At 33.4% G+C, this 17,620-nt stretch overlaps 1 protein-coding gene across 1 annotated transcript in view; it reads left to right on the forward strand.

Moving 5' to 3' along the window:
* The window catches only part of Delta (neurogenic locus protein delta), a 135,987-nt gene extending 120,093 nt beyond the window's left edge, over window positions 1-15,894 (forward strand). Inside the window, exon 6 of the mRNA XM_067758299.1 lies at window positions 12,416-15,894. Within this exon, the coding sequence (XP_067614400.1) occupies window positions 12,416-14,357 (1,942 nt within the window). The 3' untranslated portion in view covers window positions 14,358-15,894. The remainder of the gene's footprint in view (window positions 1-12,415) is intronic.
* The last annotated feature ends 1,726 nt before the right edge of the window (window positions 15,895-17,620 follow it).

The raw sequence follows: 17,620 nt of genomic DNA on the forward strand, positions 1-17,620 counted from the left end.
AATAGTTGCTAACTCTTCCCTTCCTGCTTATTTTGCATGTACCTCATGTAATCTATAATTTAGGTTATGGTTAGGTATTGGTTGCCTTGCACATGGCATATGAATTACAATTTACAAATTGCAATGGGAATTTTTCAAATATTTTTTTTTTCTTTTTTTTTTGATATGCAAACCTTGAAAGTGTGGTTCTACCCAGACGCTGTTTTTTAAAAAATGTTCGAATGTTTAGCTATAAAATTATATGAAATTCATATTTGGATTCAGGCGTTACCAGCTAAGAGAAGGGGTTAAGTTTAAAAAAGTATAATTGACTTACTGACTCAAATTTTAACTAATCCCTTGAAAGCGCAGTGTTGAGGTTTTCCTTTCAGCTGACCAAGTAAAAGATACAATAAGGACTACAACGAAAAGTCCCACTCACTAACTGAGGCTTTAGAACGCTTTCCTTACATGTTACTACCCTAGATTTTATTATCGGTGCAGGCAACATAAATGTTATTTATGTCAAAAAGCAACTCACAAAACGTCCCATCATTCCTTTTCAGAGAAGGGTTACAATATTTACTGCGATTTTCATGCTTGAGTATTCGCTTTACTCTACCAGGCGTTATGTGTGGAACACTCAAACACTTACAACTTACATTCAGACCTGAAAGAAGCCCTAGTTTTCAAATCACTCTCAACCTTACGTTTTTATATGCATGCGCACTTTGTCAATTTATCGTAAAATATATAGAATCACTAATTATGCATCTACAACTATAATATGGTTATAAATACAAAATTATTGTTAAAAATTAAAACATACCCTCGAATTTACAATTACAAACAAAGATTGACATAGAATGGAGTATATGAATAAAAACCAGCATTGCCACTCTTTTCGTATAAATTTTCAAAGGATGAGCGTTAAAAAAAAATGAGACGAAAATTCGGGTACCCCAGCGGGTTAGGGGGCTTAGAATATACCTGGGGCAGGTATGCCTGTCGTAAGAGGCGACTAAAATACCCAAACGTGTAGTGCAACTCTTTCAAGAGGTTGTCAGCGCAATTTATAGATTCTCCAACCACGCTGTCAAACTCACCTACCCGTGGCTAAACCTAGCTCCTCATGGAACTAGGTACGGGATGGCCTAGAAGCTTCAATGTGGTCGTAATAAATCGTTTCCGAAATGATCGGACTTGCTACAGCAACAACAAAGAAAATACGGACGAAGTTTATTCAAACTGTAAAAGAAATCTTTTCCATATTAAATAATGCGTTCCACTGTTATACATCAAAAATTAAATCATAAAGTGTGGAACGCTTGGAGACTTACAATTAGCACCCAGACCTGAAGAAGCACTTGTTCAAGGTCATTTCAAATACCTGAGATGAGTCAAGCACCTCTCTTAGTAATGTCATAACGATCGTTTTATGCGGAATTCGCCTATAATATTTGAAAACAACTTTTTTCAGCATCAGTTCCGGGATGCTTCAAAATCTGTGTGCTGTTGAGAGTTTGTTTCGAAATGCTCCCCAAGTTCACTAGGTGATCTATAATCACCAATGCGATTTGTATGAAAATCAAGTTTTAGCAGTTTATATTTTTATCTTTTACTTGAAGATTGTTTCCAGATAAGCAGTTTTTTTCAGAATTTTAAAAAAATATTAATTTGATAAATATTTTTGTTGTTCCATTTTGATGCATACTCTCCAAGCTCACAGACAATAAAATGCAAAAATGCAATACATTGTTTTTTTTTGTAAACATACGATCATGTGTTTTATTTTATTGATTCTATTGACGCAACACTTAACAGCAAGAGATTGCATTTAGTATTCGTATTATTTTTTGTTTTTTTTTTCTTTTAATTTTTTTAACGTATAGTTGTACTGTAAGCGTTGATTAAATTCATCCGAACAACGTGATCAATTTCCGCCTTTTACTTTTTGCACATATTACATGCACAATAGATAGTCTATGAACTTTTAAAATAAAGTATTTCCATTTTATCAACGAGTTTCATTTAATAAATTTTTTTTTTTTTTTTCAAATGCATTGCCATCAATTACGAGTTAAGTAGTGTAAAATTTTATTATTACGATCTTGCTGGTAGAGCACGTTTTGTTCTCGAGCCCTGCGCTCATTCAGATCTAGCAGCAACAACTTGCATAAGTCCTAAAAATCTTCTAGTGTTTGCCAAGAGGACTGAATTATTTTATAATATAGGTACGGGTTTTTCAGTTTAGTCGTTGTGCAAACTTCTGGTAACACTATGGACTCATTCAGTTTATGTGAGGTCCTCAATGGCCAGTCAGTTCAACCTAACCTAACCTTGCTGATCTTTTGGAATGTGTCTATCAATTAAAATTATTTATAAAAAATACTTATTATGTAAGAATTCATGAGCTTAACACCGGCTTATAATAATTGAATATTCAATTATTATGTTTTTATAAGAGAAACTGAAAAGAAAGAAACATTTACTGGCATATTGCGATGGTACCATTTCGAAAACCGCCACGAATTCATCATCAGGCAATTTCGTAATGTTATCAAAGATTTCACCGAGATTCTAACCGCGAATCACACGGTGAATCTGCAGTTGCCTTAACCACTAGGCTATCCTGCTTGTATTTATTTCCTTGCTTGATTATTATAAGCCGGTGTTAAGCTCATGAATTCTTAAATAATAAGTATAAATTGAACACACCATTAAACAAGCAAACATAAATATGTAAAACTGAGCCCGAGTTTAGAAAGCTTCACATTCGCAACGAAAAATAAACTTTACAAAAACAAATCTACATACACACAAATTAATATAGAGCCAGAATGTCACAATTGTGTTGTTATTGTAGAAATGAGATAAACTGAATCAAGCAAGGAAACAAAAACAGGCAGGATAGCCTAGTGGTTAAGGCAACTGCAGTTTCACCGTGTGATTCGCGGTTCGAATCTCGGTGAAATCTTTGATAGTATTACGAAATTGCCTGATGATGAATTCGTGGCGGCTTTCGCAATGGTACCATCGAAATATGCCAGTAAATGTTTCTTTCTTTTCAGTTTCTCTTATAAAAACATAATAATTGAATATTCAATTATTATAAGCCAGTGTTAAGCTCATGAATTCTTAAATAATAAGTATAAATTGAACGCACCATTAAACAAACAAACATAAATATGTAAAACTGAGCCCGAGTTTACAAAGCTTCTCATTCGCAACGAAAAAGAAACTTTACAAAAACAACTCTACATACACACAAATTGATATAGAGCCAGAATGTCGTAATTGTGTTGTTATTGTAGAAAGAGATAAACTGAATCAAGCAAGGAAACAAATACAAGCTGGACAGCCTAGTGGTTAAGGTAACTGTAGTTTCACCGTGTGATTCGCGGTTCGAATCTCGGTGAAATCTTTGATAGTATTACGAAATTGCCTGATGATGAATTCGTGGCGGATTTCGAAATGGTACCATCGCAATATGCCAGTAAATGTTTCTTTCTTTTCAGTTTCTCTTATAAAAAGAAAATATTTGATTATTCAATTATTATAAGCTGGTTTTAAGCTCATGAATTCTTAAATAATAAGTATAAATTGAACACACCATTAAACAAACGAACATAAATTTATAAAAAAATTTAAGTTCACCTTGATCGTTGTGATCTTCAATAATGATCGGTTCCACAAGAAGATCTTGCCAATTTTTTTCCGCTTACGTCGTATTTAGCAATTGTGTAACTATCATGCTTTCTAAATTTTTTTCGATTGCAGAGTTTACCTATAGCAAAAATTTTGTTTTACAGAAACCCTTTGCTAGAGTAATGCGTTGGTCCCTATTAACAAGTTTTTTTGTTTCTTAAACAAACGAACAAGAGCTTTCAGTCTACCAACCAGACAGTTAGCTGATGAAGAGTACACTCACTACACCACCAGCGTGCATGCCAATCAAGGAGTATACACTGCACTTCTTGCTGACACATCTTATGCCACTGCCAATGCAATACAAACAAGCATTAATACATATATATTACAGCTATAATCTCTGTTGCAGCGTCATTTGCACGTTCCAAAGTCCTCATACTGCCATCGTCGTCTTATTGTTATATCAACAGCTTTATATATTTTTTACCTTTATATACTTTTTCGTACATTTACTGATTATCAGCAAAGCAGGTGATCCATCTTGTGTCTTCGAGGTCTGTCTGCATGTTTTCTATGCATGGTTGGATATTCTTGTGCGTTTACAAAAAAAAAAACAAAAATTCTTGTAATAATAGTAATAATATAATTAATATTTCATTTGTTTGCTGATTATTTTTATTCACTATTTATTTTTGCTTTTGGTTGAATGTATTCATCGATCTTTTCGGCACCTGAGTTGCGCGATGTGTTAAAATTAAAAAAAAAAGGAAACGCTATACTAAACTTATTTGCTTTTTTATGCATGAGTACTTACTCTGGTTAACATTTCAGGTATTCATACCTGTAAACTTTCCTAGTTATGGGTTTCTTCAATTTTTCGAAATCCACGATGACACATCGCTATACATATTTGTTTTAGGATCCTTTTTTTCTCGAAGCTCTTTGGTTATGAGCTTTTTTTTAAATTAAATAAATAACAATAGTTTAAGTGTGCGATATTAATTTCCGATAATTATGGATTTGATAAATTAGTTGATTGTTTTATTATTATACGATATAGTTTTGTAAGCTTAGTAATTCCTGTAGCAATAAATATAAAAAAAAAATTAAAAATAACGTGTATATCGGCTAGTTATAGATATTTTACAATCAATTAATAGAATATCCCACTATTATTCAAACATTTCTGTAAGAAATATAAAACACAGTAATACCAGATGCAATAGTCAAAATAAAATAGGTCAGATATTCCATATCGTTACATTATCGATACTTTATGATTAATTAATTAATCATACTTTTACTATTCGATACATTTTTTTGTAAAAAGCATGTAACATAAAAATGTAAAAAATAACAGCAGTTCAATAGTTTATGGTCAATTAATCGAGTTTCACATTGTTTGATGCATATTGCATTTCTAGGAAATGCTAAGCATAAAAATACCAGATTCAACAAATTACAAACATTCAAAAAAGTTCTTAACGGTTTCCAGTATCGATAAGTTATCGATATTTTATGATCAATTAATCGATTATCTAATTATTATTCGATTTATTTTTGTATGAAACAGAAAACATGAAAAAAATATAAAAAATTAGCTTGCCCATTTAAATGTTCGATAATTATCGTTATATTTCGACCAATTATTCGATTATATCGGTATTAATCGATACATATATGTATTAGTAAGATAATACGATATTGAAGAAATTACATTAACAATAAATTATCGATATTTTATGATCACTTAATCGAACATTCCATTATTATTTGAATAAATATAAGGGCGCAATAAAGTGTATACCGATTTCCCGTTCCATAAATTTATAAATATATTTCAATTAATTAATGGATCAAACCGTTATTAATCGATACATTTTTGTAAAAAAAAAAAATAATAAAAATAACATCTAAGGAATTAAAAATATTTTAAAATTAACTGAAAACCAATTTACAGTATGACAAATTATCCATATGTTTTATTGATTTTTCGATAACCCGATTAATATTTCAATAAATAAATTTTTTGAGATGTGTTGAAAATTTTATCGATGAAACCATTTTTTTTTCGATAAATTTTGACAACACCAAAATCCACGATTATTTTTAAATTGATTTTTATAAAGTTGCTTGCTTTACTGGTTGTCAATTGCCGTATGTTTCTTGTTAGCCAACTTTTACAACTGCAACAACAACATAACATTGTTTTAATTTATTTGCAACATAGCAAAACTATTTTAATGAGCTCTACTTGCGCACAGCTTAATTTTCCACTGCGCGCATGCGCTGTATTGCCGCTGGAAAGTGTTTCTACATTTCGCATGCATGTATGTATTTAATTGCAATTTGTTGCACCACATAATTAACAAATCTATTTGCGTTGCTTTCCATAACTTATTGTCGTTCAAAATTTCATTGACATTCATCTAATTTTAAGTAGCTGCACATATTTCTTTGCGAGTTTGGTAATTTTTTACGCTTCACGCTTGGCAAATATATCACTTTTATCTCAGAAGCAAAAAGTTTGCTATATATTGATCAAGTTTTGCAAATTTTTTTGCAAGTAGGTCAACTATGGCGAATGTAATAAAATTTGCAAATTTGCAATAAAAAATATACTTGCTAAATGTTTGTCAATAAAATTTGTGACAAAAGCGGCAAGGTATATTGTTTCAATTTTGATGTAGTTGGCATTTGCGCTATATTATCTTAAGCGTGATTGAAGTTTTACCAATGTAAAAGTTTTAAAGAATTGCCTGGATTTCTTCTAAAAAAGGACAGCGTGTGGAATTTACAGCGCTTTCCAACTTATAGCGTTGCGAGTCTGTGGAGGTCATTGTACCTCTTTATCAATAAATTAAATTTTTTAAGTTACATAAACTTTTGGAGAATTGCATGTTTTGCAATTTCAGTATACGAATTTGTGCGCGCGTAGTCTGATCAAAATAAAATCGTTGTGTTTTTAAGTTAACAAATGCTATTTTTGGACTTACATAAGCCTGTTGAGAATTGCAGACATATTTTCTCACAAGCGAACCAAATATTGAACGGTTAGCGCTGTAAGCTTACGCTTGATTGAAAATGTAAGAATGGCGTACAGCAGAATACTATAATTGATCAGAGAATGAAAAAATATTAGCTTCAAATTTACGATATTCAAAAGATGTCTAAGCTAGGTATTCAGAGAGTTCAAATAACAGTTCAGAGTTTTATTGGTTTACAAACTAGTTTTGAGTGGTAACAAACATGCGTGCATACGTCTTACCTCGTTAATACCGACTAAACAACAGAGGCACAGTTTAAATTTTGGTGACTGCTCTAGTTACTCATATGCATGTTAAGTAAATGACAAACCCTCACGCAATGTTATAGCTTTTTTAAACCCACGAAAACATGCAGAAAGCAACCAGTCCATATCTTCCCTTGCCAACGTCGTCGTGGTCATCGCACCAAACAACTCAAATGACAAGCGAGCGCACGTCTGTCAGACGCAAATCAAACTATAAAATCAACTCAACAAAAAGGTTTAAAAACAAAAAAAAAGAAATTACTTGGTGTAAGTGTCGCCAACAAAAAATAAAACAACAAACACCAAACAGTGGAAGAAAAAGTTGAAAAAAACGCGCATCGTTTATGTATGCGCGATCAGCAAACAAGATGCGCGCGATCAGCAAACAACTCTTCGCGGCCCTCCAACAACTAAAGCCGTGGTTACTCACGAACGTACGTAGAAAAAACGTGTCAGCTGACACGACCTATCTTATGAGTATGCAATGTAAACGAAAACTCACCGACGTGCAACGCCCGTACGTACGTAGCCCGGAACGTAGAAATTAAAACAATTTTGATTTTTTCCGTATGAACGTGTCAGCTGATCGCTCTCTCACTAGACAGAGGTGCCTAGTAAACTTTTGTGCGCTAATTTTTGACCGTTGCAGTTTTATGCAAAAACACCTATTTAAAGTTTGAAAAATTGTGAAAATAATTCGAAATAATTATGTAAAAGTGCAGATTATATATATGTAATCTATTTATTTTTATTTAATATTAATTCCAGCCTTTTGCACCATCAAAAATTAAATTGGAAAAAGTTGATGTTTCCATAAGCATGCATGCAAAATGGTCAATGGCAACAGTGTTAATCTGTAAACAATACACACACAAATATCTTATGTACATGTACACAGACGCACACATTGATTCCTACGGGCTTGAGGGTTCGGTCAAACGTGTTTCGTACGACCAACGTCCGTACGTACGGCACACGTCGGTGGGTAATTGCCGCATAACGCAGTCGACTCATTGACCAACGACGGCATTTACTTGGCTAACTCGTTGTTGGTGCTTGCTGCTGCTGCTGTTGCTTGACTGATTGACAGCCGCAAAGACATACTGACGCAGCAATGACTACACATTTGACTGACTGCCGCTGATGATGGTGATGAAGGCAAGGGATAGCGTTGCGCGGATCCATACACTGACTGCTATATTGCTTGCTTTTACAACATCACTAGACAATTGCAGCGGGTGGCAAAGCATAAAATAAGTAAATAACTCTACTTGCAGTTTGCGCTATTTTGGTCGAAGCGAAAGGTGTTTCAAACTTACATACCTTTACATATGAGTACTTGTTGGGCACACTAGTCCAGCTTTTGTAAGCCGCTGATCGGGGCGATCTTTAACTTGATCGCGCTAGACGGTGTAGTTTTAGTCACTGCAAGCACAAGTCGAAGAAATCCAATGCCAATTGAATGCTAGCTTATGGTAGTTATATACATATGCGCGTATGAGCAACTAGTTGGCCTAGGTCGTTTTTTTTTGCTTAACTAGGCCTTCTAGGTTTATGCGTTTTGTACACGTGTATATATATGCTGATTGCTGATCTTCACTCTTCTTGTTTTTATGTATTTTTTATTTATCTGTTTTACTTTTTAAAGTACTTCGATTTCTTCATTTTAGTCTTTAATAGTTTGTGTGCTTGTAAGTAGTATATCTGTTTGTTTATTTGTTATGCTTGTTTGACTCACTCTTTTATCCATCCATCCAAACATCCATCCATCCGTCTATCCATCCATTCACTTCTTGTGTGTATTTATGGTGTGTGACCATTTTTGCAAATTATTTCTCACGGCCAATAAGCACATGCATCATGGTAAATATGTATATGGATGTGGATACTTACATATGTACGCCTGCGCACAGACAATAACTTACTTTACTTACTGTCTGACTACTCAACGACGCATTGCCGCCAAGTATGAGCCCCAACACTTGTCTCTTTTAATTTTTGCTTCGTTGCCCTTTTTGGCGCACAGCGCGCCAGGCAATTTTATTGCAGCGCGCTATACAAAAAGATTTGTATTTTTTAAACTGCGCGCGAACAAAGGATTTTAAATAAAGGAAGAAAAACTAAATAATCAAAAGTGTAATTTTATTTCATAATGACAATAATAATGTAGTACAAAATAAAAATGCGAAAACACCATTGAAGCTCAGAAGAGCGTATCGCGCGATGCCTGCAAAAACCCCTAAACATTTTGGTTTGAAATTAAAAGCATTGACCAATCGCCTCTAAATGCCAACGCGCAATATTGTTTCTTTGATCTCTCCTTTCTTCCGTGAAACATTTGTATGTTCTGTAACTTTTTTTGCTTTTCTTTATTGTGCCCATCCATCACAACATATGTTGATTGCATGTTGTTGCATGAATGAGAATTAAATGCAGCTACATGTTTGTGGCATACGTGCGAGAATTTTTAAAATACGCAAGTACCTTAAATATTTTTTTTTGTTTGGTCTTACATCCAAATTTATGTACAATAATTTTGTTGATCGTGAATTGGAACAGTTTGAACTGTTGCTCAAAAGTACCGTAAGCCAATTTTTGTAATTACGCAAATACTTCTGGTTTTAGGTCCTCGCATTAGCCCGCGATGTCTCGTGAATTTAGATTAACATTAAATTTATCAATTTGCTCTGCGATTGTTTGGCAATTGAAACATCTCGACTCTTTTTGATGTGAAAGTTTTTGTTTTACGTAGCAGTATATAGGTATATAAAACAGTGTTCGCCTAAATTGAAACTGTGGCTTAGTCGTTGATTAATGAGCAACGTGGCAGAAAGTATGCACGCATGTATTGTTAACATTAAACATTCTGCGCATAAGCTTTCGTTTGCCAAATATCTTTTTGGAAATGCACAATTAAAAAATAGCCTCTTTCGATGTTGCTACTCTGCTTGTTCACCGACCACTAAACGAGAGAGTTTAATACGGAGGTCGTTAGCTAGTGAAATACTTAAGTGGCAATTACCCACCGACGTGTGCCGTACGTACGGACGTTTGTCGTAAGAAACACGTTTGACCGAACCCTCAAGCCCGTAGGAATCAATGTGTGCGTCTGTGTACATGTACATAACATATTTGTGTGTGTATTGTTTACAGATAAGCACTGTTGCCATGACCATTTTGCATGCATGCTTACGAAAACATCAACTTTTTCCAATTTAATTTTTGATGTTGTAAAAGGCTGGAATTTTTTTTTTTTTAAAGGCTGGAATTATTATTAAATAAATATAAATAGATTACATATTTATAATCTGCACTTTTACATAATTATTTCGAATTATTTTCACAATTTTTCAAACTTTAATTAGGTGTTTCTGCATAAAACTGCAAACGGTCAAAAATTAGCGCACAAAACTTTACTAGGCAACTCTTTCTAGTGATAGAGCGATCCGCTGACACGTTCTTACGGAAAAAATCAAAATTTCTTTTGATTTCTACGTTCCGGGCTACGTACGTACGGGCGGTGCACGTCGGTGAGTTTTTGTTTACATTGCACACTCATAAGATAAGTCGTGTCAGCTGATACGTTTTTGGTACGTACGTTCGTGAGTAACTGCCGCATTACTCGTGCTCACTTTACACATATTATTATCACGGTTGCCACACCATGTTTTCATTTGGGACCAAAATTCATCGAAAATAAGGACCAAATATCAGAAAAAAGCACCAAATTTTTGTTTTATTTGATTGTGATAGAAGCAATTCACAAAAGTGTTGTAGTCGTTGTTAAATATAAAATTTAAGGATGCTTCCATGGTTTCCTATACAAAATTTTAATACACTTAGCGAATAGGAGACTTAATTCAAACCGCACAAAAAAAACACTACTTTTAGGTATTATATTTTCAAATTTCTAGGATAAGTCTCTGCCTTCAGTAACTATACATTTCGAACGTAGTTTTTCTGACAAAGCTCTTAGTTCCAGCATTATGTTGTTAATTGGAAAGAAATAAAATGTATAGCGCAGTTGGGTTTTAGTAAGAAAAGGCTCAAAAATTTGCGTTTTTGTGTAGCCAATCTATGAGCAAACTCAGTAAATCATAAATGATGCCTACTTTTTCCCCTGAACGTTGATATTTATACCAAAGCCTAGATTTAGTATGTGTGATTTTTGAAAAAGTCACATTTACTGAATCTAGCCCCAGGCTTCAGATTAAAAAGCAAACGTCTTAAAAGTTTCAACTGTGCCATAACGGAACCTGATTACAGTTAAGTAGGTACTAGAAATTAGTTAACAGCGTTGTTATTGAAGTTTATGGGGTTCTACCTACGAGAATGAAACACAAAACACTTCTTTCGAAATCAAATCTTTTTTACATTTGCTTCAAAATCTAAATATAAGGGCCTCATTCTCTATTACGAGACGAACTTTCGTTGCGGATCAGAGACGAATCGCTAATGTATTTGCACTATATTAAACGATGGCAACTTATCACTTGACAATTACCTTTGCCTTCCTGTTAGTTAGAAACGTAAAGACCGAACAAAAATGATAGAGAATACCATTGCTAGACGAAATTGTTTGGAGGCGAATCGTTCTCTGAGCTATCGTTCGCAATTCAGAATGAAGCCCTAAAAGTAAATTTGTTCAATCGCGATTCGTTGTTCATTTATAAAGTTACCGCTTTCAAGAAGTATACCTTCCTTACTTACAGTTAAAATATTTCTTATGCCAAGCTACTTAGTTTTCAAGTATTCGGCGTGCCTTAACACCACAATACTCCTCGAACACCACGAGCAATTTTTGTGGTAAGATTTCCATATACATAAGTAAATTGAAAATTTATATGTGGGTTAATAAAAGTGTGCCAAATGTTGTGGGCAGAGTTGTGAGTTTTAACCTCAGTGAAAAAGGAAGAAAAATACCAAAATCGTGGCTACTGCCTAAAGTGGACCGAAATTGAAAAAAAGGGACCAGCGGACCAAATGGGCTTGGAAGGGACCATTTTTGGTCCAAATGGACCACAAGTGGCAACCGTGATTATTATTCTCTTTGTTTAGTAGTCGGTGAGCAAGCTCCATGCAACATCGGGAGAGGCTCTGGTGTTTATTTGCGCTGAGTGTTAACAAATATGTGTACATATGTCTTACCTCGTTGCTCGTTGATGAACGACTAAACCACCACCACAACGCTTGATTTTACTCCTACCAGTACAGCCACAGTTTCAATCTCGTTGACCAAATATTATGTGTGAAGTGAGCGCGAATTATTATTTCACTAATTGATTTTTACTGATTTTTTTCAGCCTGTTGTTTAGTCACAACTCGTTGTTCGTTTCTCTCATTCTTAAGTTATAAACCATTACTCTCACTCATATCTCTCAAAGAGCTAAATAAAGGCACAAATCATCACTACTGGTTAAGACACATACCATTACTCTTTTTCCAATTATGTATCACAACACTAACTTTTCTATTTTCTTTCTCTCGTTACAGTTGCCAAACCGGCTGGAAGGGATCGCTCTGCAACGAATGTGAACCATATCCTGGTTGCGTACATGGTACATGTAATAAGCCCTGGAAATGTATTTGCAAGGAAGGATGGGGTGGTTTGCTTTGCAATCAAGATCTCAACTATTGTACCAATCATCGTCCTTGTCAAAACGGCGGCACTTGTTTTAATACCGGCACCGATCTATACACCTGTAAATGCCCACCAAACTTCACAGGATCTGAATGTCAAAACGAAATTACTTCATGTAAAGAGGGTAATCCTTGTCAGAATGCTGGTATGTGCCTTGATGAACCATCGAAGCGCGGCTACAAGTGTGAATGTCACAAAGATTGGGGTGGTCCATTGTGTGAAGAGAAAGTAATAACTTGCTTGGATAAACCTTGTCGTCATGGCACTTGTCGTAATACAACCAAGGGATTTCAATGTGACTGCCCGAGCGGCTATAGTGGACGCATCTGTGAGCTGCATGTAGATAACTGTAATCCAAATCCCTGTCAGAATAGCGGCACTTGTTTTATGACCGCTGCTGGAAATTATCAATGTCAATGTCGTAGCGGTTTCGCGGGTAGCATGTGTGAACAGAATATCGACGATTGTCAGGGTAATCCATGCCATAATGGCGGCACCTGCATTGATATGATCAATCAATTTCGTTGTCAATGCGTACCAGGTTATTTGGGATCTTTATGCTCGGATAAAGTCGATTTATGTTTAACAAAACCTTGCGCCAATGGTGGCACTTGCACCAACTTAAACAACGATTACCGCTGCAATTGTCGCGCTGGTTTTACAGGCAAAGATTGTTCAATTGATATTGATGAGTGTATGTCGGCGCCGTGTCGCAATGGCGGTACTTGTGTAAATCGTGTTAACACTTTTCATTGTGTTTGCGCCAACAATTTCGCTGGAAAGCAATGTGAAGAGGAGTCATATGCATCGGCTACATATAATGCGCGTCAATATGAAGCAACAAAACAGGCGCGTAGCGATGGGTTAACAAATGGACAAGTATTTCTCATAGCTATACTTTCGGTAGCCATGCCTGTGGTGGCTGTAATTGCTGCTTGCGTAGTCGTGTGCATGAAACGTAAACGTAAGCGCGCACAAGAGAAGGACGATGCAGAGGCGCGCAAGCAAAACGAGCAGAATGCGGTAGCAACGCTGCATCATAATGTAAATGGCGGTGGTGGTGGTATGGGCGTAATGAGCGGTGTAGTAGGCGGTGTTGGTTTAGGTGTGAAGCGCACTTCATCCTCTGGACTAGCTTTCGACAATTCCAATCCGAATATTATTAAAAATACATGGGACAAATCGGTAAATAATATATCAGCCTCGGCTAGCACAGACGATTGCTTGAATACATCGTTATATGGTAGCGCGCTAGCTAACTATGCACAAGACAACAATGCCAATTCAGAATTTTGCGGCGTCGGACAAATAGCACCACTACAACGCGCCAAGTCACAAAAACAACTCAACACTGATCCCACACTTATGCATCGCGCATCACAACTCTTACACAGCGCAGCTAGTGCAGTTGCAGGCGCGAGCGCTGCTGCTGCGGCAGCAAATAGTGCTAATGCTAGCATGAGCGTTGTAAGCGGCTCTAATGGTGGTGGTGGCGCTGTTGTTAGTGGTGGTGGGGTTGGTGGTGGTAGTAGCGGCGCAACCAAAGACTATGGCATCCATAGCAGCAACGGTGGCAACGAAGGCAAACGCATCGCCGTATTAGGTGAGAGCGCGTATTGCAGTCAGCGGTGGCCATCATTGGCGGCAGCTGGTGTAAGTGGTGGCTGTGCGTCACAAATGATGGCTGCCTCAGCAGCGGCGGCGGGGAATGGTGGCGCGACGTCAGCGGCGCATCATCATCAACAACAACAGCAGCAAGCACGCGCCGTGATGTGCGGCACGCCACATATGTGAGCATATGTGTGCGCGGGTGAACAGTTTTTGTTGGCTGTGGCGTCAAGCGGTGCAAGCGTGCGCGTTTGTCAACGTAAGCGTGCACGCTCGGTATTGGCGCGCTGGTGGGAGCACGCGTAACGAGCTGTAAAGCAGTTGCTACGAGATTTTATTTAATACAAAATAATTATATTATTTTTTTAATAATTAATTTTAATTTGATTATTTAAATTTGCTTTTGTCGTATGTAAATGCAAAAAAAACAACAATTTTACGAACGAAAATGTGCTGCTACCTTTTCAGTTATAATATTTTGTAATTTTTCGCTGTTGAAATGGACTGACGTTGATAAGAAATTTAGTGTAAAAAGCCGTAAATATTAAAACTTAATATATTTAAAATTAAGTATTTTAGTTGTGCGCGTGCGTATATAAGTGCGATGTTGAAAGCGCGCATTTACGCATTGCAAAACCTTACTCTTTTTTATGTAGAAACAAGTGTGCTTTGTGTAAAGTTTGTAAAGCAAACCTTGACGTTCACAAAATCTGTATTTGTTATAAATACTTAACTAAATATTTAAGAAATGAAACATCTATAACGCATTCCGCTAGTAGCAAACGACAAGTATTTACAATTTCTATTTTGCATGACGCAGATGCCACACATTTTGTTGCAAAAAATTTATTAAGAAATTTCAGAAAAAAAAATTATTTAAATTTATTTTTAGTAGAGTGTGCTGATAGCTGTGACGAATTTTGTTTAAGAAAAAAATAAATATATATCTAAATGTAGGAACTAAAGCTTAAAGTTAAGTGACAAAGCCGCTCTTACTGAATTGCCAAAAATTCAGAAAAAAATGCATGACACTAATTCAAAAGTGGTTTGTTTATTTCAAATCTGCCATTTCATTTCATATATAAAACTCCACATAGCTGCAAATGTTTATGCTAAATTTTACATGTTTAGTTTTTTTCAAAATTTCAGTTGCACGAAATTTTTGCTTTTGCAAGAAAAATGAGACTTGCACGTTGTCGCGCACAAAAAATTATAATAATTACTTAAATAATTTATTTAATTTAAAAAAAAAATTATCAAAATATTAAGTGACTTGTAAATATTAATTTTATTTTTTATATTATTTTAAAACACAATTTTTTGACTTGCTTAAATATAAAAAAATACAAATGCTTATTTTTTGCATTTTGTATGTGGTATGGGTTTTGTAGGGGTTGAACTGCGTAAATTTTTTATTTCGGAATTTTTTTAAATTTATTAATGCTTAAGTCAAATTAATTATATCTTTTTTTGTTGGAAATAGCGTTTTGAAATCAACCTTTTTCCATGAAACAATATCAAAACAAAAGAAAAAATGTATGAAAAAAAAAATTATTTCAACATAGGTATTTTTTTTTTATTCAAATACTCATGTTTCTGGAAAAAAATTTTAAAAAAATATATATTTTTTTTTTTTGATTTAAAAGTGTCAAAAAAATTTTTATTAAAAACGATACTTTCCAATTAAAAAAATAAATTAAAAGCAGTGTCATCTTTTTGTTTTCAATATAAACTTAAAAAAAATTTTTTTTGTTTAAATAAATTTTTTTTATCTATATAAACTTTTTTATCTTTTTTGTTTAATTTTTGGTTCCAATATTTTATTTATTTTTAATGTTTGCAAAATTTTTGTATCATAAAAACTATACTAAAAAAAATGTGTTCAAAACATTTGATTTGAAAATATTTTTTTTAGTCAATTAATTTTTTATGAATCTTATAAATTCTATATTTTATTGTAGATTTCTTTTTTGTTAATTTCGCCAAATATCCAATCTCTATATTTTCAAAAATAAATTTTTTTTATTTAATTTTTTTTTTTTTTTGTGAATGTTTCAAAAAATTTTAAAATACATAGTTTTTGTTTAAAACTAATATCAAAATAAAAAAAAGCAACTAATTTTCAAAATATTTTTTTTAGTTTAATAATGTTTTTCAAACTTAAAATCTGGTTTCAAAATAAAACAATTTTTAAAATATTTTATTTTTATTTATTTGCTTAAACTTTTCGTGTTTTTTTTTTTTATTAAAAAAATCTAAAATAGAAAATTTTTAGTTTTCTTGCTTACAAATTCCCTAAACCACATACATACTTTCACGCTCTCTAGTTAATTAGCAAACATATAGTTAAAAAAAAATTATTTATCTTTTTCGTCACTTTAGTATAAATTTTATGCCGTAAGTAAGTAGTTAAACAAGCAAAACAAACAAACTTAATAATTAAAAAAGTGAAGACAAGCTAATATATTAACAAAAATCATTTGTTAGTGATGCCCCTTATTCCTAAAACTAATTTAAATTTATTTTCTATGCTACTTTTTATTTTGCAAATGCCTGTAAAATTAGTTAAAAAATTTGTTTAAGACTACTAAGCAAACAAATATACTATCTAAATAAAAAAAGCTAAGTAGAATTTTTAAAATTTTCCTTAAAACAAATTTACACATAATATTTTTCTGACAAAATTTAATACTTCTTAATCTAAGAAAATATAAACTGTTAAATTTTTTTTAATTAAAAAAACAAAGAATGTAATTCGCAAAATAAAAAAATTTTACGTCAAATAAAGCAAATTCGCGCAATTGTGCAGCAAAAAAATATTTAAGGTTTAAATTTTCTTTTACTGTTACAAAACAATACAATACAATTTTGTTATGTTTAAAACCATCACATACTCCAACTTAGTTGTAGTTATTTAAAAAAATAAATTTTTTTACTGACCTTTTTCTAGAAATGTACACAAATTATAATTTTTTTTTTTTACAAACGACAAACCACAAATAGAAGTGAAGATGACATACACAATAAAATCGAAAAAAATATATATATATATTGAATTTATTACATTATAAGAGCAACTCGTGTGCAGAAAAAAATTCAGTGAATTTCGTATAAAAAATGTAATAATACTATATATATATATATATATATATATATATATATATATATATATATATTAGACGAACATAAAATTTATTGTGAATTACAATCGAATTCTAGCAGAAAAAACTCTAAAAAGCGCAAAAAATTTTATTGTGAAAAATTAGAAAACGAATATTTAAATGAAAATAAAATGTTATGTAAACAATAAATTTGTAACAACAAAAACAAAAATGTGTGTATGTATAACTTGTAATACTTCTCCTATACTGAAATATTTATTAAAACCGTTGAAGCATAACTAAATATGATATGACAATGAAACAAACAAAAAAATCAAAAAATGTGTT

Source organism: Eurosta solidaginis, chromosome 1 (assembly GCF_040869045.1).
Source record: "Eurosta solidaginis isolate ZX-2024a chromosome 1, ASM4086904v1, whole genome shotgun sequence".
Classification (NCBI taxonomy): domain Eukaryota; kingdom Metazoa; phylum Arthropoda; class Insecta; order Diptera; family Tephritidae; genus Eurosta; species Eurosta solidaginis.